Genomic DNA, 22,229 nt, shown 5'->3' with positions numbered 1-22,229 from the left:
AAAAGGGCCACTGCCAACACAGGGCCCACAGAGAGCCCCATTATCTGCCCCAATACAAGGCTGTCAGCTGCCAAATATGTTCAAGGAACCACACACTCATCCCCTATAAGACAGATGGAGATAGTCACGTCAAAGTTATTCCCACGCACATCGAGGCAGGCAGACTTAACTACCACTTTGGGACACTGTTTTCCCCACCTGCAGAAAGGGAAGGCTGGAGGAACTCTGAGGTCATCAGAAGGCACCGAAGCCTCTTCAGGAACACACACAGCCAGCGTTTTCCCGAGGAAGCAGACAGTGGGCTCCAGATCCCCAGGCTGTGCCCGGCTCTCAGACAAGTCTCTTTGATCCTCACCCGTCCGTGACCCTACCTTGTTTCGCTTTGGTTTTTAACGTTCAAATCCAGGAAGTTGAGGTCTCAGAGCTCAGCCTCACATCAGACCCCCCCAAAATGAAAAGAATGCCCGCCATTGTTATGGAATCATCTCAAATGAGAAACAGCCGTCTTGTCTGTTGCCTAACCTACGGCTCAAATCACACACACATGGAAGATAAGACAAGCGTGAACAGCTATGGAAAACACTCAGTCTCCCAGAGAAACTACAGGTGTGCTGTATGCAGGGTAGGGGGCACCTTGAAAGTGCCAGGTACCCAGATGCCAGCCAAGAGATGTACGGTCCAGCCGAGACTCCCCTTATGGGCATGGAATCCTGGGAAGCTTGTGCCTTCAGACACACTGGGTTTCCTTCAGCAAGCCGGGACAAAGGAGCCTGTTGAGAGTACTTTTCCCAGAGGGCAGCGACAACATGTGCCTTAGAAAAAGGGAAGTTCATAGCTGGGCATGGTGGTGCATGCCCATGATTCTAGCCCCGCCCCCCAGAGATGGAGACCGGAGGATCAAGGAGCTAAGGTCGGCCTGAGCTACAGTGTTTCAGGCCAGTCATGGCTACACAGCAAAACTTTGTCTCAAAAATCTGAAAAGCTGCAAGGGAGACGACTCAGTCAATGTTTGCTGTGCAGCGTAAGGACCAGTTTGGATCCTGACATCTACAGAAAAGCCAGGCATGGAGCACTGTAGAGATGTTTCGGTCCTTACGAGTACTTGCTTCTCTTGAGAGGACCTGGGCTCGGTTCCCTCCCCCCATATCCAGTGGCTCACAACCAACTGACTCCAGTTACATACAGGCACATACCGTACGCATACTTGCAGCCACTCACACAGACACAGAAAGTTAAAAAAAATATGAATACGTTTCTTTTAAGAAGCCAGGCTTACTGGGAGTTGGTGGCGCATGCCTTTAATCCCAGCACCCAGGAGGCAGAGGCAGGCGGATCTGTGAGTTCGAGCCTGGTCTACAGAGCAAGTTCCAGGACAGCCTCCAAAACAATACAGAGAATCCTTCTCTCGAAAAACCAAAAAAAAAAAAAAAAAAAAAAAGTCAGGCTCAATGGCACACACCTAGGATGCCAGTGCTGGTGAGGTACACAGGAGGCTCCCGGAGCTCTCTGGCCAGCAGCTTAGCTGAATCAGTGAGCTGTGGGTCCCATGAGTGATGCCATCTCAAAAATTAAGGTGGAGAGCCGCACAGGAAGGCTCCTGACGTAACCTCTGCAAGCATGCACCCACATGCACCCACGCAGACACATACACCAGACATAAATCAAGGCAGCAGTGTGTGGAACCGCCAGCGTACGGCCGGAGAGCAGGCAGAAGGCAGAGAGAGGACGCTTCCACGAAACCTAAAAGAGCCACCCTGCTCAGGAGAGCAAGTGGTCTTGAGGAACCGATGCCAAAAGGCACAGCCCCCTATCTTTCTAGTGGGCTAGAGTTCCTTGAGAACGTTGTCAGTGGGCAAGGTGTTCAGGGGTTCCCTGTTAAGCATTCAGTCCTGCTTCGCAGGTTACCAGCCAAGAGGCTTTGGACACCGGATATGGAAAACTTGTCCCCTGCATTTCCAAGGGTATCGATGAGATGTAAGCGCCGGGCCAGGCATGAGAGCCTGTCTGTGGCGCCTCCCTGGTAGTTCGACTTTAGGCAGCTTCCAGCAGGCTGCCTACATGAACATAGCCTCTGAAACCCACCTCCTGGTCCCATACCAGGTTTGGAGGTAAGCAAACGGCCCTTATTCTTTTACGCCCCCCACTTCCTTTTTACACCCAGTGTCTCAAGTCTTGATTGAGAAATAACTGCCAGCCTAAGACCTCTTCTCTCTGCTTGAAAGCAGAGCCAACTGCGATCTTGACGCATCAAGCAGATAAATCCAACTCAATGGGGATGTACCAGGACCAAGGACAAGCTGCCAAGAGCAAATATGGGGTTGGCGGTGCTTAAATTACTTCAGAACATCCCATGCCAACGTGAAGTCAGGAGTGGCTGTTCACTGGGGAGGGAATCAGGAATTAAGGATTACAAGAACAGAGCCGAAGCCATGACTTTATCCAAAGTGGAAAATCCTCCTGCCCCCACTTCCCTTTGAAGCTCAGCCAAGCATGCCAAACTGTTAACCTCTCACTTCCTGGAGGCTACGCCAGGCCACTTGAACCAGAAACCAAGTACAGGCATTGTGCATCTAAGTTCCAAACGCCCAGCAAACACACTGGCCCCCACAGGCTCCTGCACTGCTTCTAACTCACCCCACAGTCGGACAAAGTGACGAAACCCCAAGCGGAGATCCTTCGCTGTTCCCAGTGATGGAGAATTAGTGTCACTGAACAGACGCCCCAGGTCACCACTCGTGGGCTTCACTGATGTAAGTCCCCCCCCCTTAAGACCTGCCCAAGGAACACCAGTGAAGAAGACCTCATGCCCATCCAATCAGCAACTGTGAAAGTCCTATTCGGTGATTACTAATGCTTCTCAAAACTGTGGCCCTAGGCTTGGGGTACCACATGAGCACATGCTGAACATACTGGAGGACCATCACAATAAAAAAAAAAACTTAACCCCCTCTCAATGGCCAACTGCGCCACCCTGCCTCCTGCACCCCCCCCGAGCTGACACTCAGGAACTGAGGGACTCGGGGTGAGAACACGAAAGACCCTGAGCCTCCTTAGGGAAAGAAAACTCCAGGATTCTTCCAGAGCACCCAAGACTTCCTTATACTCCATCTATATAATTAACTAAGCCACATTCAAGTCTCAAGTTAGCCCTGATGGGGCCGAGGAGGGAAAAAATGGGTCAGAACCAGACTTTCACAGATTCTATGGAGAATATTTTTATTATACAGGTATCATACACACAATTATTTAGTGAGCACTTACAGGCATAGAAGTTCAATTCCGATCCATACTTCACCCACACAAACTATTCTCTACTCTTCTGGTTCAGCCCGAAGGAACAGGTTGGATATTGGACATAGCTCTCTAAACAGCTCCAATGAAATCATGCCTGAGCCGACCTGCATCAGGCTTCAATCTCAATACCCTGTGTGCGTATGCATAAAATCTAGAGGTGCTATGTTACCCACCACCATTAAAAGTTATTATTAAAATCGAATCCCATTTCTCAAAAAGTCATAAGAAGTATTTACAGATCCCATTAAATTATGCATAAATAAAATCTGTACACTCAACAGTCTCTCAACACAGAGCCTCCTCGGGGACTTGGGGATGACAGGCGCTGCTGTGTGCCTACCCTCTTCAAGTTTACGTGGAAAAAAAAGGCATGAAATAAATATGCAAATAAAGCTTCTATACCTTAAAGGAACAGGTCATTTAAAAAAAACTTTACTATCCAAAGAATTTTAAACTTTCAACATCTTTTTTTTAAAGGCAGGAAACAATCAGCGGGCTTCATTCTCAGGTTCCTTAGAACCAGGAGACCCCACCCCCACCCCTTTGAGCATGGGGCTGGAAGCCTGTCACATACCACCGTGAACAGCCCCTAAGAGCATCGACCTTTGCCTCCTACCAGAAGGTGTGATCACTGGGGGGGGGGAAAGCTAGATTAAATACTATTTTTTTAGATAAATATTTCAGTGGACATAAAAGTCAAACATTGTATCTTAACACTGAAAAAAAAGTAAGTTACGATTGATCCCTTCATCTCCCACATCCTTCTGCGGTGTCAGCAGCTCAGCTCAGAGTGGGGTTTCTCGTTAGCCCAGGGGGTTTCACAAAGGGATTCCAAAACTCATAGCACCTTTCAGAGAAGGAATAGATTTCCAAAAAATAAATGTTTTAATGAATAAAAGAACCAAGGCAAATTGCTTCAAGATAGTTATGTCCAGGGTTGAATAGAAAAACCACAAAGACTCCGAGAAGACAGGTCCAGGACGAGGTGGGTGAGAACCGCTTGCCCGGGCTGCTGCTCCCAAGGGTCCTCTCCCTTCCCTCTCTTGCTTCCATGCACTCCGCATTATTTCCGGTGCTTCTCCATCTTCTCCATGGTTTTGTTGGAATCAGCAGGACTCTGGTCTCCGGGGTTCATATAGGACTTGTCAATGGTTATCAAAGCCTCCTTGATATAATTCTGCACCGCAGAAACAGCAGCGCAGATGGCCTGACTGCCGAAGCCGTGCGTTATCAGGCTGAAATGAGACAGGCAGTTTTGTATGTTCGTCTCCAAGACCGGAGTGGGCCTGTTGTTCCCGTTGGGGGTTCGGTCTTGATGGAGAAGGTCTGTGAATTCTTTGCACACTTGCCTGTGAAGACAGTCGGTTGGTGAACTTTACCTGGCTCCTGAGAGAATTAAATCCCTCCTGATCCTATCAGAATAAACTTGAAAAGGAGATTGTACTTATCTCAAAAGGTGGATGCTGGCCTTGAACCCACTAAGGAGCCAAGAACAACCTTGGGTTTTTAGTCTTCCTGGGTTTACCTCGCCAGCACCAAGATTACAGAATTTACCCCTGTTCTTGGTTTATGATGTGCCGGCCTGCACACGTGCAAGGCAAGCCCTCTGAGTGAGATATCCCGGGCCCACACTAACCTGAGTGAGATAGCCCACACTAACCTGAGTGAGATAGCCCACACTAACCTCTCCTGCCACACCCCACACTTGGCATCTATTGAACGCCAGGGCCTGAATTCTCCAAACACTATCTCCCTTCATCTCAGCTGCCAGGAGAGAAGACAAGTGGATTAAGTCCTGCCACCTGGTCAAGGCCAAGAGAACCAGGCTCCAGCAACCCAGGCTAGCCCTTGGAACTAAGTAACTGAGCATGACCTTGAACCTTTTGCTCCACCTGCCTCCACTCCCCCCGCACACCAGCTAGCTCCCTTTTTACGTGGCGCTCCGGATGGCCTAGCTTCCTGCATACTAGGCAAATTCTGCTCAGCTAGAATTTGTACACAAAGTCTTGAATACATGCAAGCGCAGTAAGCAAGCAGGGTGTTGAGACTGCGGAGCTGAGTCAGCAGCCGCCACACCACCCGGGCCGGAGAACTCAGCGAGGTTCCCGCTTCCACACTCTACTAGGGGTAGAGAATTCTGGTTGAGGCCCGGGGCCTGCGGGAGCCAAATACTCACTGTGCTGCTAGCAGCATACTCTTCCTGGTGGCCATCTCATTTCGTCCCCCGAGGTGCGGTCTGGTTAAATAGTCAGCCACTGCTTTACTGGGAAACTCAGCCTCACACACGTAGGCGAAGTCCCGCGCCAGGTGGACGGCCTCGCCTGTAATCAGTAGTTCCCAAGAAGTTTAGGGTTGAGCACGGCTGTGGTCAGCACAGTTCATTATTCTTCTAAAATGAAACCAGGTTCAGGGCACTTTGAGGTGTCATTAGATGCTTCCTTGTCTGTGTTTTTTGTTTTTTTTTTGCCTGGGTCTCCCAAGTGCAGGCATTAAAGGTGGGCCACACCTCTGTCCAGCCTCTTCCTTCTTGTTAATTGTCCATGCTGCTGCTTGGGTGTGGAGGTCAGAGAACCGACTTTTAGGAGTTGGTTCTCTTCTTGTTTTGGGGCAGAATCTCCTCTAACGCCCACCATGCCTCACACTGTGGTAAACTACAATCTTTCTCTCAAGACTGGTTCTCACTCTGTATCCCTGCTTAGCCTGTAATTTGCTATGTAGACCATACTGGCCTTGAACTCAAGAGATATCGTTTCCAGTGCTAAGATTAAAGGTGTATGCCACCACTCCTTAAAAAGAAGAAAACAAACAAACAAAACTCTAGGAAGTTGAAGGCAGGAGACTCAGGAATTCAAGTTCATTCAAATCCCAGGCAGCCTGGGACATGGGAGACCCAGTCTCAAAAGAACAAACAAACAAAAAAAACAAAACAAAAAAGAAAGGGGAACAAGAATGGCAGTGTGACAAGCTTGCACTCCCAACACTTGGGAGCCTAAGGTTCAAGGCCACCCTGGGCTGAAATGAGACTGATGGGTCCCGGGTCCAACTAGTAATACTAGGAAGAGTGTAGAGGTTGGGGGCCTCCTAACTAAAAACAGCCTCACCCCCAGTCCAAGTTTAGGGGTGGGGGAGTGGGAGCAGAGTAACGGGGAGAAAAATCACGGTTTCTTCTCTCAGCGAAGGTGACCCGATGCCAGGCAGTGGTGGCGCACGCCTTTAACCTCAGCACTCAATAGGCAGAGTTAGGAGCATCTGTGAGTTCAAGTCCAGCCCGGGTCTACAGAGAGTTCCAGGACAGCCAGGGCTACACAGAGAAACCCTGTCTCCCCAAAACAACAACATCAGCAAGAAGGAAAGCCGACCAGGCTTCGGGGCTCAGGCCGGGAGAACTAAATCGGGGCCTGTGGAGAGGCCGGCCTGCGGCTGAGTGGGAGCCCAGGTGTCAATGTCCGAACAGTGATCCATTTAAACTTGTAGTAAGGAACCTGGCAGCGTCTCATCAGAACCCCGCTCTTCACGCAAACAGCTCTTCTCAGTCAGGCCTTTGCTTGCCCTGGCCTCCAAAGGCACAGTGAAAAGGCGTGGGGGGGGCGGGGGGGAGAACCACAGAGTCTGCCAAGTCCCCCTCAGCACCGCGGTCACACGGTGCGGCGGCAAGGGAAGGAAATAAAGGCTGAGGACAGCTCTGCTGTGGAGAGACCACTTCTTGTGGCCATCCTCAGGCCGGCCGGCCAGCCAGCCAGCGTGAGGCCGGGCTGACAGCATAGGGGCCCAAGGCTCTCTCTCTCTCTCTCTTTCTCTAGTATTTACTTTTCTTTAAATGCTGCATGGCATTCTTGGCTGTCTTCCGGCCGGGGGAGGTGTCTCCATTCAAAAACTGGACACAGCTATGACCTCAGGAATGGCTAAAGGGGCTCATTTGTGGACCACGGCTTTCATTCCAAAAATCCCCTTTTGATGGACGGGAAGAAACGGCGGGTTGAGCCGCGTCCATTGTATAAAAGCAGGATCCTGACACCCCACAGTCAGAAAAATACTCCAGAAAACAGAAATTCTGACTTTTAAGGGCACACCACTGACAGACTGCACCGTTTAACTCCCCAAAGCTAGTTTACTTTACAAACAATCTTGCCCCTTTCCACCGTATGATTTCACACGTTCAGAGAAATCAGGATTTTGGTAACACTGACTTTCTGAGTGAAACGCACCCAAACAACACATAGAAGCAGTCAGAGGCGTAAAGAATGCATGGTCGGGTTATGTGTTAGGGTTCCCTGTGACGGACGCAGTCTAAACTTCGTTTCTCTATGTGATCCACTCATACCAGTAACTGCTTACTCCCGACAGCCGTGAAGTCAGTAAAAAATGAACCATGGCCACACTGACCTTCCACCAGAGACGTCAGCAGAGTGACATGGGCAGCTTTCCGTCTCCCTGCTGGAAGGTTCAACCCAATTTTGTCCAACTTCTCCCGCAAGGACCGGCCTCCGTTTTTGGATTTTGCTCTGTGTGAAAAAGAATGTTGGCTACTCTCAAAGAATAAAAAACAAACTCGCCCCCTAAAAAGAAAAAAAAAATCCCAGAATATTGCAACTAGTAGGAAGGGGTACAGAAAAACCTTTACAGTTAGCAGTTCCCAAAGAAACTCCCTGGGGGGAGACAAAACACTAGAAGTCCCCCCCTCGGTGCAGCTGCTGCCTCTTAATCTCAAATGATAACCTGTTACTGATGTTTTAGCACCTTCTGCATTTGGAACTTTCGAGAAGAAGACATGCACTAAAAAGCTCTCTTTACTAAAGATTAGAATTCAGTGTTAAGCTATGAAACTTACATAAATGCTAAAAATACCTCCAGGCCCAGACTACCCAACCCCCAGGGGGCCCTGAACATGTGTCACCTTCTGAGCACACCTCCCAGGAGCGAGGCATTTAGGCATTCGGGTGGTGACAGTCGCCTCTGTACCTCAGCCACTGTCACTTTGTATTTAGAGGTGGAGCTGAGCAGGGACAGCCTTCCAGGAACGGAGCAGAAGACCTCACTGGGGTTCATGACAGATCCCACCATGTCCTTTTGGCAGGGGAGGCCCAAAGTGTTCTTAGTCATTGAAATGGGTCCTGTGGGGAGGACAGCAGAACGGGTCTGTCACCAGAACAGGAGGGGGCAGAGGCCTCATCAAAACAGCAGCCCAAAGCTGAGGTGGGTCGGCCTTCAGAAAAGACCACTTGCAGAACTACATTATGTCGGGAGGCTTTTTAAAAGCCATATTCATTCTTCAAAGACTGGAATCTGAAATCGTGAGTTAACACCTCTGGAACCTTAATTAGTCGAGATTCCGTGCATGGAGTTGGTTTTTTTTCACCCTTTTCTCTCCCCCTCTCTCCCAGTTCCTGGCCACCACAGTAATCTGTTTAATTAAAACATTTGCTTTCAGAAGACTGCTCCAATACGAAATAAATGGCATCCCCCCCTCCCCCACCAGTGAACAGAAACCACAGGACTCATTTAGATCAGCAGCCAAATCCTTCAGTGCAGCCAGGGAGTTTAGAAATACAGATTAACCAGATCTGCTTAAGTTTACTCGGATATGTTCATTTCCCCACACACAGGTTTTTCTCCCCACCCCACCCCACCCTCTCCCAATTTACTGATGTAGTTCACAATTTCAAGTCCACAGCTTCCTGTAACTCAGGGTGATTCCTTTCCCCCTCAATCATGCTGGTAATGTGTTCAACTTAATGAAGAGGCACCCACTCACTGTAATCCGATTTCCCCTCCCTCCTATAAAATCCCTAAAGGCTGTCCTTATTAAGGCAGTATATTAGGAGGAACCGATTAAATAGTGTCAGAATTAAAGGCCTCCTCTCCAATAGCTATACTCAAATGAGAAGAAATAAGATGAATTCTTCTACAGCATCGAGATGGCTCGGCAGTAAAAGTACTTGCCCCCAAGCCAAGCCTGTCAACCAGGAGTTCAGGGTTTCTTTCTGTAGCCCTGACTGTTCTGGAACTCACTCTGTAAAACCAGGCTGGCCTCAAACTCAAACGAGATCCACCTGCCTCTGAATGCTGGGATTAAAAGCGCATGCAGTCACCCGCAGCCAGGTTGCAGGTTGGTTGGAATTTGACCTCTATACAGATCCCCCTCCCAACCCCAGCAATAAAACTTTACTACTCGTTTTTTTTGTTTTGTTTTGGTTTTTTTTTTTTTTTGAAACAGGGTTTCTCTGTATTACTTTGGAGGCTGTCCTGGAACTCACACTAGAGACCAGGGTGGCTTTGAACTCACAGAGATCCGCCTGCCTCTGGGATTAAAGGCGTATGCCACCAACGCCCAGCAAGACTTTACTTCTAAAAGGTAAAACGGAGTCAATTTGTTCAACAATTAAAAACTGTGACAGACCAGAAAACTCAGGTGCTGTTTCTGTGTCTTTTTGGTCTCGTTTTCAAGTTAAAATACAGCCTGTGATGCCTGAGCTAAGTAGAGAAGGAAGCTGTTTCAAAAGCTACCACCACCAAAAAACTTTAAAATGTACAGCTCCTCACAGTTCCTTTCAGGTCAGAAAATACTGCGGTCTTTCTACTCTTGCAAAAGTAGTCTGGCGTTAATACCAGGCCCCTAGTCCATTAGATGCCCATCCTGGTGGCTTAATACCCCCCTCCCCGCCCCGCTTTGACGGAAGAGGGGCAGCTTCACAGGTTGGGATCGCACCAAGAATCGATGTTTACCTTTGCGAATGACAGTCTGGTCGTGCAGAAGCAGGTGCGGATCGTCCACATTCTGGGGGGGAAAAATCACAAGTTTGGGGGAAAGTGGAGTGGTTGGAGGGTAAGAGAAGCGATAAGGTAGCCCCCCCTAGTCCCCCGCTGCTCACCTGCACCTCGTCAATGGGATGGGCCATGTCATGCAGCCCCAAGTTCTCGGCCAGGCCAGCGGCTTCCAGGGCGTGCGCATGAGGCAGCAGCAGCTCGGGTCGGCGGTAGGCTTCCCGCCTGGCACTCACCGCGCCCCCTTCCAGCCCTGAAATGTGGGGTAGCAGGCCAGCAGGGCGGCCGTGGTGCGGGGCCAGGCTAGCCCCCTCCTGGCTCTGTCGACCGGGCCAAGCCTGCTGCTGGCTGCCTGTGGGCGCAGGCTGGTGCAGGGGGTTGATGGTTGCAGCGTAAGCCTCTCCCAAGTGCGAGTAGGGGTCGGTGGATTGCGAGTATGCCAGAGGCTGGTAGGGCGGCGGGAAGTAGGGGGGCGGCTGGTACTCTGCGACCCCGGTGTGCGAGAGAGGAGGCGCGGGGCTGTAGAGGTGTTGTCCGGCTGAAGAGAGGTGGGGGATGCGCGGGTTCCCATTGCTGCTCGCGTCGTGGCGATCCTGGGAGAGAAACAGCAGGAGCCCGGTTAAGACGAAACCCTGCTACAGCGAACGGGCGAGCCAAGGGAGGGACACCTAGGCGCCCCACCAGGCTCGCCCCACCCGTCTCGACCCGCCCTGAGCCCTAGGGCACCCGGGGACAATGCGCCCCAGGGACTTCGTTGTAAACCACCAGTCTAAGACCTGTGGGAACGAGTCCTCCGGGCACACAGACGAAGGGGCCGAGCTGCGGGCGGCGCTCGGAGGTGCCGAGTGCGAGCTCCAGGCCACCCTCCCGGAGACGCCGCGGCCGGGGCGGTAGCCCGCGCCCCAGGGGGTCGGCGCGCGGCGAGCTCGGCTTAAAGTGTGCTCGCCCGCCAGCCCGCCCATGTTGCAGCCGCGCGCCAAAATTGGCAGCCGGCGCGGATAATGCGCAGTGCGAGCGAAGAGCGCGCTTCCTCCGCCCTAAGGACCATCCCCCTCACTCCTTAGAGGAGAGACCGCTGCGGAAGTGACACTCCCAGGTAAGGTCAGATAGGTTAGGTCGTCCGGAGAGACGGGGGCGCCACACGCGGGATGGGAGCTGTGATCCTTGCTAGCCAGGCCCGTGCCTTCTGCGCCTTAGGAAGTGAAGTCTTCCAGCCGGGCCACGGTCAAGGTTCTCACACCTCCCGTTGCAGAGAAGGAATGAAAAGACTCTGCCAAATTGGGCAACCTTTGCCTGCGCACGTCCCCTCGCCCCAAGGCGGTCAGACTTAATTCCTAAAAGATGTGTCTTCATCGGTCCCGGGGGTCACAAGGGTAGCGGGGACACAGGAGCGGGGCACTGTCGCCCCCTAGCGGAAGCGCCCCGTGTCTGCAAGCAGGGGCAGCCCCTCGAGGTCGTGCGAGCGCCGTGCGCTCCCGCAGCCTGGCCGCCTTGGCTCCTCTCTCCTCGGCGCTCGCCTCGCGCCGCCTGAGTCTTCTTCCTCTTCCCGCTCGTCGCCTCCCTCCCTCCTACTCTCCGAAACTCTAGCTCAACCTGTCCGACAGGCTTGAGTACTCGCGAGCGCTCAAGGCCCCATCTGGCCTCACCCCCACCCCAGAGTCCCCAGCCCCCACTTCTCTTGAAAACCAAGCTGCAGTTGTTTGGATTTTTTTTTTTCCTTTCCCGAGGAGGTAGCGGGGCAGGTGACAAGCCTGCCTTGCAGAAGAACTCCGCAAAGGTGTCGCCGGCAGGGAGGCCTCCGTGGACACTTTGGACAGACTTCGTGGGAAAAAGCCACGTCTGAGAGTCGGAGACAGGGCGCTCTCTCTTCGGGGAAAACGGAAAGGGGGGGGCCGTGCGCTTCGTAGGAACCCACTGTTGAGCTCTGCGGGTGGGTCTGCCACGCTCTTGCCAGGCCTTGTTCCCGAGGGACAAGACCCTACTCAACAGCAAGGGGCTCAGGAGATGGCCAAGGGGTGTCCGGGACACTGGCCCTGGTCCCGCCCAGAGGTGAGGGCTCCGCGCGGACGTCCCCAGCCTCGGCCTGCGGCCCGGGGACTGCTCAGACCGGTGGGGCTGCGTTCCCTAGCCCCCCGCTCACCTCGCAATCCTCTTCATACTTGACATTATCTGTTATTTTCCACAACATGGCGTCCGGCGTCCCCCAAAACAGTCGCCAGTTAAATCCAGGCTCCCCCAACCCCCCGAGCGGTAAATCCACAATCGGGGTCACGGTGGCCAGGCGTCTGCCGCCACCCCCGCCACGCGCGGGCCTCGCTGTCCTGGTCACTGGACGCGCATCGGTGGCTGTGCGTGTAGAAGTGGCCGCCGTGGGTGTGTAGAGGCCGCAGCCGTGGACCGGAGAAGCCTCACCCTCACAGTGTGTCCCGGCGATAGCCGGGGGGACCCGAACGCCTTAATGAGAAGGAAATTATCATAACTCCTCCCCGGGGGCCGGCACGGAGGCCCAGGCGCCGGGCGGGGCAGCCCCCAGCCAGTCCCTGCCTAGCTCCGCCCCGCACCCTGCCAGGCGTCTTGCGGGGATCGGCGTCGCGAGGGGCTCGCAGGGGCATCCGTGGGCGGTCTGTGACAATCGCAGACCTGCCAGGCTTGGGCACCCGAACGCGGCTTCCTATGCCGGCCCCCTTGCACGCCTGAGAGCGCCGGAGCTGACAACCGGGATCTCCCCACCTCGAGGACCCTCCTCCGTCCTCCAAAAGATGGATGTCACTTGAGAGCTGGCGACTCTTCACTCCGAGGTGTCTCAACCCCCGGGGCTCCCTGACATCCCACCCCGGCCGCTCCAACAGAGACTCGAGGACCGGGCCGGGAAGCTGCTGAAGCCCCAGGATGCCCTAGAGTCTCCCCCTCCCCTCTCCCTGGGTGCTGTATTGTCCTGCCCCTGGGGTAGAGGAGGAGGTGTGAACAGTCTGCCCCCAGCTGTCCGCCCCCGCCCACGCCGCCCGGTTCTGAAGAGGCAACTCACCGGAGAGCCTGCTCAGAATAAGTCGGACGACGGCGTTGTCACCGCTGTCGCCCGAAGGTGTATCTCTGCCTACTGGCGGCCGCTGGAGGAGACCCGAGCTCCCCCGCCCAGGCCCATCCCTCCTGCTGTGCCCAGCCCTGCGGAGTGTGTTCCGCGGCTGGCACGGGAGGGCCGTGCAGAAGCCTCAACTCGCCCGCCCGGGAAAAGAGGTTCCGGGAGAATAAACCTTCAGTGCCACGGAGCGGGTGGGGTGAGGAGGGGCCGGGAAGTGGGAGGGGGTGCAGAGAGGGGACCTTCGGAGAGATGGGCATACCTCATCCCACAGGAGGCAGAAAGCAAAACTCCCTTCCACAGAATGTTGCCGAACCCCAAGATTCACCACTCGAGTCCCAATGCAACATTCAGTGTTAACTCAAAAATTTAAATTCAAAGAAACGAAATAAATTGGCCCAATTACTATAACTTGATTTTTTTCATTCCAAACACAAGGTCGATAATTCTCGTGAGCTAATTTTGCTGGTGGATCCTAACAGTATGTGGAGATTGGCTTCAAACTTTCGGAGGGAATTGGAGGCAGGGACTGTTTCGGTTGGATTCCGAAACCAATTATGCAATCCTTGATACCTATCAGCCCGGTGGCCAGGACCTGTTGTGGACGAGCCTCCCCTATCCACAGAATAAAGTCGTTTACCATCTTCCTACTCCTCTGGGTTGTATAAGCATTTCTTTAGACCCAAATAGGCCTAAAATAAAGTAACTGAAATTAAAATGGATGTCTTTCAAGTCAATCGTTCCCTTAGAACGCCTTAGAGACTAGCCACATCCAAGGTGATTTTTCCCATCAGTTGCGTTAGCAAACCCAGGAAGCGGGAACCAAGGGGGTTTTCCAGCTAAGTTTAAAAGACTTTCAGTCCCGACACACACACCAGGCTTCCACACACAGAGGGCCCGGGAGGAGAGGGCACCTGCACCAGGAAGAATTGGATTCGGCGTTGCCCACATGGTGGTGCCCAAGACCGGGAAGGTCAGGTCCCAGAAGGCAGCCAAGGCTCCCTAGATGCCATGTCTGGTGGGGACGCGCTCCTCTCCTGGCCTGGGGTGCGGCTCCCCCTATCCCAGGCCCTCGCTGTTCCTTCCGCAACTGCGCTAGCCCAAGCAGCCCAGTGGGACCGAGACTTCTCTCCTCCTGAGCTTCTTGAGTCAGAAAGGAGAGAGGGTCTGTGCTTGCCTCTCAGGAATCTGGGGGACTTGGGACCGCTAGACAAGGCTATTCGCGCGCTCTTTAGGGCGACAGCTCAGCGTTCAGTGGAGAGGGAGGCTTGCACGCATGATCTCCGCGACTCTGGGGGACCCTGCCCCACCCGCGCCGGGCTTTGGGGGGTGGGACCTGGACACAGAGTCCAGGTGCGGGAAGCTTCCGCCTTCCCTGAGCTCAACTTTTCATCCCTTGGCTCCCGCACTCTAAACACATCTCCTACCCTTGCCCACGGAAAGATACGGCCGCGAGCGGCTGCGCCCCTTGGCAGCCAGTACCCGGGAAGGTGCCCGCTCTGCGCTCCCCCTCCCGCTGGGAACGCGCTATGAGGTCCCGGCAGCCGAAGCAGAGACTGAGTGGGAGTGGAAAGCTGTCAGGGGCTCGCTCTGCCGCCCCCTAGGGAGCCTGCAGTCACTCACACTCTGGCAATCCAGGACCCACTGCCCAGCCAGCAGATAGATGATGGCCCAGGAAACCAGACCGAGGCGACCAGGTGTGTGCAAGTCCACCGGCGCCCCGAAAGTGAACCACCTCCAAAGGAGCACGCAAGGGTGACTGGTTACGCGGCTTGGGGGCTCCATTCTCCTGTCCCAGACTCCACCCCCCACGCAAGGCCAGAGAAGGCTGCTTGGAGTTGTCTATAAACGGGACAGCCTCGCGACTAGACTCCTCTTTTCACCTCAGGGAAGGGGCTCCCGAGAGCAGGTGGACCCCCAGGCACTTTTGAAAGCCCAGCGCCACGTGCCGGGCTGGGCCCTGTTCCGCACCTCGGGTCAGTGAAGGACCTGTGTCAACAACCGCTTGCCCCGGTTGGGCAGGGCCCTAAAATCCGGTTTCTGCCGCAAATCTCCGGAGAAGGATGTCCATCCACGCCCTGCTCTCCTGTCCTGGCTTGGGCATGCGCTGGACCTATGACTTTAAAGAGCTCCCAAACGGGCCGGCGAGATGGCCCCGCGAATAAAGGCGCTTGCTGCCGCGTTTAAAAGCACAGGCTGCATCCCCGGGATCCACACGATGGGAGGAGAGAACGGACTCCCGCAAACTGTCCACCGCCAAACACACCGTGGAAGGCGCGCATAGACAAATGAATACATACCTTTAAAAATACAAAGAGCTTCCAGAGCTACGCCCAGGGGTGCTGCTGACACCAATCCCCGGGCGCTCCAAAACAATACCAATTGAGTTTTAAATTCCAAGCAGAATAAACGCCACGCCGAGAGGACGGGCACCCATAGGTGCGGGGGCTCAGCCCCACTCAGGTCCCTGAACTGCTGGAGTCTAGGCCTCAGGGGCCTGAAGCAGTTTCTCGGCCTTCGGGTCTTCCGACCAGGCAACTCTTCACAAACGGGCAAAAATGAAGCGCAACTGAGGATCCTGACATCTACCAGGCTTCCCGGGACCCCGTTCTGTCCCAGGTCTGGGGCTCGCACTCCTTGGCCCAACGCTGACCAAACCCATCTGCTTCCTTCCCGGGAAGCTACGATGAATTTGGTTTTAAACTTCCTTCAAGCAGCAAAGCCGCCTGGTACCTAAGGCCTCTCTCCTAGACACTACAGAACCCCGAAGGAGACAAGCCTGAGACTGTCCGGCCCTGCCCTGCCCTGCCCCCGGGGACCCTCGGACGCGGAGAAGGTAGACCCTGGCTTGTCACCTTCCCAAGGCCTCCCGGGGCGCGTCCCCTGAGCGACCTAACCGCTCCGAGCGCAGGAGGGAGACCCATATACCTAGAGGCCTTCTAGGGTCCTAGGCTTCCACACACCTCTAGGCCAGCTGAGCCCCGCGGCCTTAGGTCACTTATCTTAGTCGCCGCCAGGCGAAGAGGAGGCCCACAGTGGCCGAGGGCTGGCTGGCGAGGGTGGCGCCACCACAGCGCGCGCGCGCGCGCCCCTGCGCCGGCAGACGCCCCGTCCAGCCCGCGGTCACCGCCCGCGGTCACCCTCTGCCCAGCCCGCGTCTGCAGTCTCAGATGCCCTCTAAACTCCTCACCCTTAGCAACTGGAAACTCATGGCGATAGCTCGCGAGAGCCGTCGGTGAGCTGGGCTTTAAGATAGAAGTGCGGCCGGAAAGGGCTCCCCGAGGGCCGAGGCGTGAGCTGTAAACTCGCTTGGAGCGTTTATTTCTTAAAGGCAAAAAGGGGTGGGTGGAGAGATTCCCATGCAGGCCAGCTGTCGCTATTGGAAGGCACACCTGGACGGGTCTCCTCCTACTACCTGGCCTCCCTCCCGCCCCCTCGGAAACTCCACCTTTGCCGAGGGTCTCCTCGGAGGTTTTTTTTTTTTTTTTATGTTTACGGTGGGTGTAAAAAGAATCTTTAAGAAAATGTAATTTCCAAGGCCCAAAACACTGACACTTGCATGAATTTTCAGCCGCTTTCCTGGTTCTGATCTGACGTCAGATACCTCCCACTTTTCCAGATCTGGCTAGAATTGAATTGGGGAAGAAGTAATGAATTCTGTGAGCGACATGAGGGGGGGTGAGTTTGGGAGGAGGGATGCCGTCAAATGCCGGAGAAACACCTCTGCTCTGATCACTAAGGAATCCATCCAAGTTCTCAGGTGTAGGGGGCAAAAAGAAAAAAATAAAGTTCGAAATCCAGTAAGACTAAACACAAAACTGGTAGCTCACGGGAGTAACCCTAACCCTGAGGGTAGCTGAGGCAGGAGGATGGGAAGTTTAAGGTCAACTTAGCCTACCATAGTGAGCTCTCCAGCCCAGCCAGGGCAACGGCGTAAGATCCTGATACAAAAAAAAAAAAAAAAAAAAAAAAAAAAAACAGAAATAAGCGCGTGCCGACTACCTCCTACTGTGGTAGCCACCAGCTGCCCAGCAGGGAAAGCAAATCGCCCACAAAAACCACTTCTCACTCACAGGGGTTCGGATGGTTTTCACACGTAACACCCGGTCCCGGTAACGTACATGTTCCGGGGGAAGGGTTGAAATTCTCTCCTCCCGAGTCCGTCTAATGGGCCTTATAAAAGAAAAGGGGGCAAAGAGTAAACATTTACCCAGCTTCCCCTTTGATACATTCAGGGTCTCAGGAGCCTCCCAGGGCTCGGGTTTATGGCGGCGGAGGCACTCAGAGAAAGAAATGTAAATTTTTACCTTGCGCAAAACAAAACAGTGATCAGAGCCCAGACAGAAGGGGCTTTTTTTGTTTGTTGTTTTTAACCTTCTCTACTAGTAACTTGGGGGCGGGGAATAGAATATAAAAAGTCAGGGGAAACGTCACACTCGGAAGTATAACTAGGATTTTGTGGAGTTTGTGGTGGGGGAGGTTCTTTTAAAAAGCCGCAGACTCGCCTGGAGTCTCCTGCCTCAGCCTCCTGAGCGTGTGTCACCACACCCTCCCTGCTTTTGTTTAGAATCCGGGTCCCAGGGTCTGTGGTGTGCTCAGGGCGACCTCTACCACCATGCCCGGCACCCGGACTTTGGTTATTAGTATAATCCAGTCTAGTAGCAGCGCAGGCCCCTCGGTAGAAAACAGTCAGAGGACTCGGGCCCCGACTTCACCCTGGAGCTGTAGGACAAGGCTGGGGGAGGGGAGGGGAGGTGATAAAGCTGACGCATTTCCTTATAGTTGGAGGCTTCCTTTCTGCCAGGATTGTTTGTTTTCCTTGGGGAGGGGTTTGCAATTCATGTCTTGATCTTTCAAAGAAACACTAATCACCCGTGAACACCATGGTTTTAACTTTACGGGTTTTTTTTTTCCATACTTCCCTCCAGAAGTTTTGTTTACTTTTTCTTGTTGTTGTCCCATGGTTCCGGGGGTTTTGTTGCTGTTGTCTTGTTCCTGATCTTCTGATTGCATATATTTTATAATTTAGAAAGAAAAAGATGAAAGAAAGTCAAAAGACACAGACACTACATGTCATGCCAACACTCAGAAAGCTGAAGCAGGCAGATCGCGCGTTGCAGCCCGGCCTGTGCTCCTTAACAAGCCCCCTGGAGACGGAAAAGCAGCTCAGAAACGGTTCCTGCAGAAACAGGAGTGTCCTGTCTTATCAGGGTAGATGATGACAATTTGGCTCTGTCATGGTGGCGTGTGCTCCGGATCCACATTTGGGAGAGGAGGACAGTGACGATCGATGAATTTAATGTCATCTTTGACTCTGCTCTGAGAGCTGCATAGACTACAGGCGTCCTGCGTAAAGGGGGGGGGGAGCACCTGGGCCAGGACACTGCGGCTCACACCTTTAACCCCACCACCCAGGAGACAGAGACCTGAGAATCACCGAAAGCCAGAGGCCATTCTGGTCTAAACGGAGCTCCAGGCTGTCAGGACTACAGAGCGAGATCTAGTCTCTAAATAAACAATAAGTAAATAAATAATACTAACAACAACAGAATTGGGACTAGGGGGTTGGAGACGGAACACTTTTCTGACGGGGAACGCTTTGGAGAGAGGGTTCCATTCCCAGAGCTGGGAAAACAAAGAAGCAGAAACCCAACCATGGCCAAGGCTCTAGGCTGCTGTCTCGTCTTCCTGAGACGAGACAGCAGCGGCACTGGCCCAGCAAGCTGCAGCAACTTCTGAGCTGCTTTGTCTCCTCTGGCCGTTTTCTGAAGTCCCTGAGGCCACAATTGCAACGTCTTCAGGTTTTTCTCAGCATCCTCCTCAGAAGGCACACAAACATCTTCCTGACCCCCTTCCCGAACTCAGAGTCTTTCATGTCAGAACACATTTCAGCCAGAGGCCAGCCCAAAACAACACCAAAAGGCCAAAAAACGTCACCACGGCAACCCAAGGATCCAGAGGGAAGCTCCATCCAGAAAATATCAACACCTAATTAAAACCAGAAACTGAAAGAAAGCTATGTCCGGCTTGAGATCTACTCTGTAGTATGAAACACGAAGGAAACATCATCTCCAGCAACCCGCTTCCTCTCACTACCTAGACCTGGAAGGCCTGAAACTGTGGCAATCCTCCTGCCTCTGCCTCCCGAATGCTGGGATTACAGGTACCTCACACACCACACACACACACACACACACACAGCTTTAAAAGATTAAAAGTGTTTATGTGTATGAGAGTTTGTGTGTCTATATGGGCACTACATACATGCAATACTCAGGGAGACCAGAAGGGGCTTTTGGATCCCCTGAATTTGGAGTTACAGGTTACAGTTCCGCTCACCTTGTGGGTGCTGGGATTTGAACCTGGGTCCTCAGCAAAAGCAGCAAGCACACTTAAAAGCCATTTCTTCAGCCCCCAAACCACCTTTGATATCAGGCCCACTAACCCCCTTGCCAGCTAGAAAACACACGTACACAAGTGTGTATGTTTATGTATGTGCTCAGGTACTTGCACATGTACGCGCGCGCGCACGCGCACACACACACACACACACACACTTGTTATATTTACTGAACAAGATCTTTGGCCCTCAAAACTAAGAACAAGAGATGTTCCTTTTTTTGTTTGTTTTTTTGAGACAAGGTTTCTCTGTATTACTTCGGATGCTGTCCTGGAACTCGCTCTGTAGACCAGGCTGGTCTCGAACTCACAGAGATCTGTCTGCCTCTGCCTCCCCAGTGCTGGGATTAAAGGTGTGAGTCACCAGCACCTTTCGAATGAGAGATGTCTTAAGTCAACATTTCTTTCAGAAGGAAATTAAGCACAGTGGGAGAAACTTCCTAACTCTAACTACCCTGGTCTCCATGAGGGCTTCATCTTGATGGCAGAATCCTGCTGCTTTGGAAGCAGGCCCTTAGGGTCATGTCCAGTCTTGTGTGTTTTCCAGGTGTACTGTTGTTAACCAAGAACGATGGACTTAGTCTAAAGACTAGGGATACTGTGTGGAAAACGTGGAGCTCCTCCCGGTGTCAGAAGCTATGGCGTAGAGCCTAGCAGGCTGGGCTTGGATGGCACCCATGCCCACCTCTCCCCTGCTCCTGCTGCTCCTCACTTCACCATCTCCTCTCTCCCACCCAGAGGAGTGGATTAGAAACCTCGTTTAAATTCGACTGTAGAAATCATGAAGGCCTCAAAAGAGGCTGGGACTGAGACGGCATAAGGATAGCTGCAAAGATCTATGCCTGGTGGGACAGGCCTCTAGCCCCTGTACTCTGGAGGCAGAGGCAGGGAGATTTGGAGTTCAAGGTTAGCCTGAGCTGCATGGAAAGAGCCTGTTGTCACAACCCTGGCTTCCCCCAAGGAACTGGAGACTGGGGTTAGGAATTCTGCTCTAGGAAGGACAGTAGATGTAACACAGTGTACTAGTGACTTTTCTGTGGTGTTGATAAAGTGCCACGACCAAGACAGCTCATGGAAGGCAAGGTTTATTTGAGCTTATGGTTTCAGAGAGTTACAGTCCACCATGGCTGGGAGGCAAGCATGGGGGCGGGGACAGGAAGCTGAGAGCTCACACCTTCCAACACAAGCACAGAGTAGAGCAAGACAGAGAGACAGGGAGAGAGAGAGAGAGAGAGAGAGAGAGAGAGAGAGAGAGAGAGAGAGAGAGAGAGAGAGAGAGAGAGAGAGAACTGGAAGTAGAGTGAGGCCATAAACTCCTTAGCCTGTCTCCAGTAACAGCACATTTCTTCCAGCAAGGCTGCATCACCTAACCCTCCCCGAACAGCACCAGCAACATGAATCTATAGGGGGTGTGAATCTATAGGTGTGTGAATCTATAGGTGTGTGAATCTATAGGTGTGTGAATCTATAGGTGTGTGAATCTATAGGGCATCCTCATTCAAACCACCACATTCTACTCCCTGGCTCCCATAGGCTCATGGCCATATCATAATGAAAAATGTGTTTGGTCTAGCTTCAAAAGTCCCCATAGTCTTCCATAGTCCCAATACTCTGAAAAGTCTGCAATGTCTTCTAAGACTCAAGACAATCTCTTCACTGTAACTCCCTGAAAATAAAAAAAAAAAAAGCAAATGGCACCCTCCCAGCATACAATGTACAACATAAGCTTACCATTCCAAAAGAGCAGAAAGGGGGCGCAGTGAGGAAAGCCTGGACTTCAACCCAGCGGGAGAATTCCAAATCCTACCAGTCCATGTCTGTACCAAGGGTTTAGACGGCTCTGCCATTGCAGGATTGCTGCCTGCAGCATCTATCTTTTCCTGGGGCGGTCTCCACTCCCCATGGGACGCTTTCTTGGGCAGATATCCCATAGCTCTGACCCCTCCAATATCCTGGGGTCTCCAACACAGCTCCGGCTTCCTTTTCACTCCACACAGTGGCCTCTGAGAACATCCTGACATCGCAGGCCCTTCACGTGGGGAGTCCCCTGCCATGTGCTGGCCGGCCTCGGTTCTCTGAGCCCACAGAGGAAGGATCCATGAGCCTTCTCCTTTGGCACCCTTCACACTAAAGCCAGCACCAAGCAGGCAGCACTGCCAAGCTCTGCAGCTGGCGTGGGTTGGACCCTCATCCACTTGAACCACATGGGTAGCAGCTTTCGTTTGCAATTGCTTTCTAGGAACAGAAAATGCTCTAGGCCCCTTCCTTTCACAAATTACAAGTGTGTGTGGGGTCTTGGCCTGGGAGAACTCTTCCATTTGTTCCAGTCAGATTGTTAAAGTCACTAATCTTAACAGCCACAGCCTGTGTTCCAGCGCATACCTGGGACGCGACACTAAGTTTGTAACATTTTTTTAACGTAGCTACAGGCAGGTTCTCAGGTCATGGGCAGAAGGCAGTCAGATTCTTTGCTAAAGTATCCCATGAGTGGCCTCTAGCACATTTGCTAACACCATTCCCCTCTGAAACCTCTTGAGCTGGGCCTCCACAGTCCACGTGGTTCTCAGCACCATTGCCTTTGGGACTCTAGAGAATGGCCCTTTAATCTCTTACAGTGTCCAAACACTTTTCTAGTCCAAAGTCTCCATATGCCTCTAAACAAAAACAAAAACAGCATGGCTTGGCTTTCTCACAGCAA

The 22,229-nt window shown here is 52.9% G+C and overlaps 1 protein-coding gene across 3 annotated transcripts; it reads right to left on the bottom strand.

Annotated features, from left to right (window-relative positions):
* Nucleotides 1–3,199: 3,199 nt before the first annotated feature.
* Nucleotides 3,200–16,406, bottom strand: Tfap2c (transcription factor AP-2 gamma). Of its 3 annotated transcripts, none has more exons than XM_040732986.1 (7): nt 16,323–16,406; nt 10,164–10,649; nt 10,018–10,069; nt 8,189–8,405; nt 7,678–7,796; nt 5,471–5,615; nt 3,200–4,643 (listed from the first exon to the last, which is right to left on the bottom strand). In XM_040732986.1, exons 1-7 carry the CDS (start codon nt 16,341–16,343, stop codon nt 4,358–4,360), a joined length of 1,326 nt encoding a protein of 441 aa, XP_040588920.1. In that variant the 5' UTR covers nt 16,344–16,406; the 3' UTR covers nt 3,200–4,357. The 3 variants fall into 3 exon arrangements, with proteins under 3 accessions (XP_040588920.1, XP_040588919.1, XP_040588918.1); XM_040732985.1 differs by lacking the exon at nt 16,323–16,406 and adding an exon at nt 12,197–12,489; XM_040732984.1 differs by lacking the exon at nt 16,323–16,406 and adding an exon at nt 10,833–11,524.
* Nucleotides 16,407–22,229: the final 5,823 nt, after the last annotated feature.

This window comes from Mesocricetus auratus, unplaced genomic scaffold (genome assembly GCF_017639785.1).
Source record: "Mesocricetus auratus isolate SY011 unplaced genomic scaffold, BCM_Maur_2.0 Super-Scaffold_100028, whole genome shotgun sequence".
Taxonomy (NCBI): Eukaryota; Metazoa; Chordata; class Mammalia; order Rodentia; family Cricetidae; genus Mesocricetus; species Mesocricetus auratus.
The sequence above is the reverse complement of the archived record's forward strand: the minus strand, read 5'-3'. Positions and strand labels throughout refer to the sequence as shown.